This window comes from Mytilus galloprovincialis, chromosome 12 (genome assembly GCF_965363235.1).
Source record: "Mytilus galloprovincialis chromosome 12, xbMytGall1.hap1.1, whole genome shotgun sequence".
Lineage (NCBI taxonomy): Eukaryota > Metazoa > Mollusca > Bivalvia > Mytilida > Mytilidae > Mytilus > Mytilus galloprovincialis.
The window spans coordinates 4,143,845-4,148,717 of record NC_134849.1 but is presented as its reverse complement, the minus strand read 5'-3'; the positions used below and the strand labels follow the sequence as shown (position 1 = coordinate 4,148,717).

The following is a 4,873-nucleotide window of genomic DNA, read 5'->3' as shown; positions in this document are numbered from 1 at the left end:
ATAAATTTCTTCCGGAGAATGGTCCGATTTATAAAAGACTGGCGAAAGATACATGAGGGACATTCAACATTGGTACCGTTATTGATATTACATACTTACAAGAGAAGTATACAAATGACTAATCTTAGAAAACAACCTTTACGGCTTTGACCATGACTCCAATTCTGATATCATGGAATGTGAAACGAACATACTATGGTAGGATAGGCCATTTTTTTCTGAAATAATATGTGTATTGCACTTCTGTTTACAGTTGTTGGCCAAGTATTCCTGTGAGTGTTCTAGTCCTATGAGACATAAATATAAAGAAGTAAAATCACAAAAGTACTGAACTGCCAAGAAAATTCAATACAGAAAGTCTCTTAGCCTTTGGCGAAATCAAAAGATTAAACACATCAAACAAATGGATGACAACTGTCATATTGCTGACTTGGTACATGTATTTTCCTTTTGTAGAAAATGGTGGATTAAACCTGGTTTTATAGCTAGCTTAACCTCTCACTTGAATGACGGTTGCATCTAATATCATTATATTGACAACAATGTGTGAACAAAGACTACAGAGTTAAAAAAAATATATGTTTTATTGTTTATTTGCCAATTCCTCCGTAACAACGACAATGAGCGTCAACACAGTGAGCATTTCCAATTCTGCATTTAGTGCCAGAGCAATCGCTTGCGCCAGTGCATGCTGCAAAATTAAAAGTTATAGTATTAGTTCAGATACCACAAAATAGATACGTATATTCTTGTTATTTTTTTGAATTAGTCTACAATAAACAATACAAAAACTATAAACAAAAGCAATTTTTTTTTTAAATATAATACAATCAATAATGAATGCTGCTTATGCTAAAGGTTTTAACTGTTTACATCTAGAAAAATGAAATACTGATTTAGAAGTAAATACAATGAAAGCACTTCTTAAATTGTTTGACCAAATGTTTTAAAAGAATACACTAAATTACAAGTTGTGCATGCAGTTGATAAAGAATACACTAATTCTCAAAATGTGCATGTGGTTGCGGAAGAAATACACTTATTGTCAATAGCTGCATATTGTTGAAAAAAATGAATACACTTATTTTCAAAAAAAAATATGTTGTTTAAGAAAGAACAGAATTGTTGTCAAAATGTGCATGTGGTTAACGAGAGAATACACTTATTGTCAAAATGTGCATTCTTTTTAGGGAAAAAATGTTATGAAACAGCTTGTCGAATACAATGATGAGTTGAAGAGCACTGAAATAAATTTATAGAACTATACATGGCAAGCTATGTCTGGGATGAAACAAAATATATTTGATGTGGTACATAACACAACAGGGAGATAACTCTGTAAAATCAACTGAACGTTTTAATCACGTTTTGTTAATAATACATTATTATGCTGGTCAATGATCAAAATCAGTGTTTGTACAACTGCATTATTTCCAATGAAAGTTTTCTGATAAAGTGTGCGGAAATCTATATATGTTTGTCAAAGAGCCTAAGTATATAATTTGTCAACATTATATACAAATTAAAAAAAGCCAGGTGTTTGGTACCTGTTTAAATTCATTTCTCTTAAATCAATGTCTTACCATTTCCAGCTTCACCATCACTGCAGACACACTCGTGTCTTCCAAAGACTAATTGAAGACATTTAGATGCATGCCCTGATGTGCATTTTGTGTCTGTGCAATCAGAATCATTTGAGCAAGTCTCAGCAAAGACAGAGGCTGGAAAATTAAAAAAATATATATGAAGTGATATTTTCGACTTTAAAAGATGGGAGTATTTTTCCTCCAGAAAACAATCTTTTATATACGCCTGAAAAACTATGCTATTATTTGTTTTTGTTTGTAAAATTTGTCAAGATTGTTATTGTAATTATATAGTGACGAGCAGATAAAGACGTGTTTTACAAAAGAAGTGCACATGTCAAAATTACTTGCAAGATTATATATCATTCGCCTACATACTGTTCTTAGTGCCGATCATTGCAGTAGTTTCATTTAAATATCCCTTTTTGCAAATCATAACGTGTGTGTGGTTCATAGAGTCATAGGTTTTGACTAGCTCATACCAATCTGAAGCTTTTCCTCATGGGTTAGGGTTAAAACCGATATGCAAATTTTCAAAATAATTGAAAACAAACATGAGGATTTCAACAAAAACGAGAAATGCGTGTTTTATATGCTAGAAATGTCGTCTTATCTGTAATTTTGTTGAGATTTTCCATTACTTCATTGTTACGATTGACTGTGTACGACTTGATTCTACTTGGTCGATTAAAGTAATTTAAACATCGGTACATTACTGTTGTCTTTATTAATTACATGCAGTACTTAAATCTTTTAAATAATGCGTTTTTTTGGTTTTTCCATCCACCAGTTAAACCTTAGTTGCACCTTATAAAGGAGAGCGTTATTTCAATCTATAACTGTGTGATACAACACGACTTGCTTTCGCTTTATTTGAGTAAATACACAAATTGTTTTATATTTTGCGGGACCTAGTCATGACACACACTTCATAAATTATACAGCACATGCAGTAATACAATAGCGCTGTATGCAGTGCTTTGTCAAATATATAAGACATAACCAAGACATGTACAGAAACAGATATTCACATTTGATACAATTTAAAATTCCCGTCATGCGTTCTCAATATTTTAACTTATAGATATATGAGAAGATTAGTATAATTGCTAATGAGACAAATCTCCATCGAAATCATAATTTGTAAAAGTGACAATAACTTTAAATCAAAACTGTACATGCTAGAGTTTATGCTATTAGACTGTTTGTCGATAACGTTTATAATCATTGCTTGTTAATGTAATATATGGTTTTCATATCAGAGTCAACCCAGAAATCTTACACGGAAAATTTATTTTTTGAACCATTTATTTGAAATTTGTTTTTACAATAGTTTTCTAGGAATTCTTATGTTGGAGAAAACCACGAAATTGTTCATACTACGTTAAAAGAAAAAATGGTGAGATGGTTGAAGAAGGTCTGTGATTCTGGTTCTAATCAAATCAGGTGTCAATATAGATAGTTGTGATGTTAACTAGTCTTAATTGAAAAAAAACGTTGAAAACTATGATTGTGTCGGATAAAAACCACAAATTGTATACGTGTGCATATAAAACAAATTTCGTTGATTAAGGGTCTAAATACAGCACAAACAATATTTTTCAAAAGAACAAAAAAGTTAAAAAAAATATTTTTACAAAACGCATTTAACTAACAGGTCGAACTGATGTTCTTAACCCCTGCTGACTGCCATTGACGATTTCAAAATAATTTGATCACAAGATAAAAAAGAGAACAAAGCCCTAATAATATGCTTTCAGAATGGAAAAAAGAAAACAATGTGGTCACCGAACTCGTTTATTTTGCTACACAATAAAATGCATTCATTCATAACACATTATATTTTAGAAATTACTACCCTTATATTTGAGTAACCTCTTACTTATGAGACAAAATCAAACATTGTGAATTCAACATAACATACATATTTTGGTAAAAAAAACAGCCGTAAATATGAAAAGCACATAACTTTCTACATTAACACGGTATATTTTACACATAAATTTCATAGCACTCTCTACATTTGCATATGTCTTTAAACCGATAGTTACATGGTTTTACAAAATCCAAGTTGGAGACCTAGAAGACAATGAAACAACCTTAATTTTAAAATTCAGTTTTTCTTAAAAAAAATCATAAGGAAGTCATTGTGTATTATATGCATTAAAGAAGCTGAAAATTAAAAAAAAGAGTTATTTTTAAGCATTTGGCACTGCTACTTTTAACAGTGACCTTCTTTAAAGATTTTTTTCTAAAATTATACTTATCTGGCCGTAAGTGATTTTTAAGCATTCTACGTGGATATAAACCTAACAAACCACTAAGGCAGGACAAAATCTACAAAGCATTTTTTCATCTTTCATTTTTTGATAATTATAGTTACTAGTATCAAAATTAACCTTTTAGTTTGTTCAACTTCAAAACGTATACAAATCCACAAACTTACCAACAAGACAAGCGAGAATAATGGCAACCTTCATGTTTATTGTCCTTTGTAAGTATGAAATCTAATGGTCGCCTGTTATCTTAAATACGAAGATAATCTCAAAATTAGGTCATCTGTGAATCACGATTTTGTTTTGACTTACAAGATTGCGGTCGTAGGAGTAACACGTGCTTCATTATTGCGACATTTCGTTAGATGTATCAGAATTTGATTTGAAGTTTCACATAATTATAAGAAAATTAATGGTGGACAGTGTTTATTGTTGGAGGAAGCTAAAGTGCCCAGAGAAACAAACCGGCCTTATGTAGGAAAACTGAAAAACCTATTTAATAAGATTAGAGTAGAGTACACCCTTACGAGAGTTCTAACATACAAAATCAGTGTTGTCTGGCTTGTCATTTCAGTAGGAAAACTACTTAGACCACGTACCCACCGAGGCCCCACGTCATAATGAGAACATCACCAAAATAAAAACAATTCCAAAAAGAGTAGAGGGATTTGAAAAAAGTTATTGTAAAAAAGACTTATTTCAATAAATTATATTTTAGATGTATTTCATTGCAATGTTGTAATCTTTTAAAGAACCTACTATTACGAAAACTTTGTATTTGAGATGAGAAGAATTTACGCAAACTATTTAAAACGTGAATAGCAAGCATATAAAAAAATAACATCTCTTCAATCAAATATTTTTTTGTTACTGTTCTTTCCATCATAAACAGCTGATAAGTTTAAAAATAGACAAACATCGTTTATTTAATTGCTTAGCAATTTCATAATTCTTTCGCAGAAACTATGTCGTTTGCTAATCCTTATTTAGAAATCTGTTCGTTCATTCTTC

At 30.8% G+C, this 4,873-nt stretch overlaps 1 protein-coding gene across 1 annotated transcript; it reads right to left on the bottom strand.

The window, feature by feature from the left end:
- Positions 1-565: 565 nt before the first annotated feature.
- Positions 566-4,160, bottom strand: LOC143053876 (serine protease inhibitor Cvsi-2-like). The gene is made up of 3 exons (XM_076226666.1): positions 4,033-4,160; positions 1,584-1,721; positions 566-691 (listed from the first exon to the last, which is right to left on the bottom strand). Exons 1-3 carry the CDS (start codon positions 4,064-4,066, stop codon positions 591-593), a joined length of 273 nt encoding a protein of 90 aa, XP_076082781.1. The 5' UTR covers positions 4,067-4,160; the 3' UTR covers positions 566-590.
- Positions 4,161-4,873: the final 713 nt, after the last annotated feature.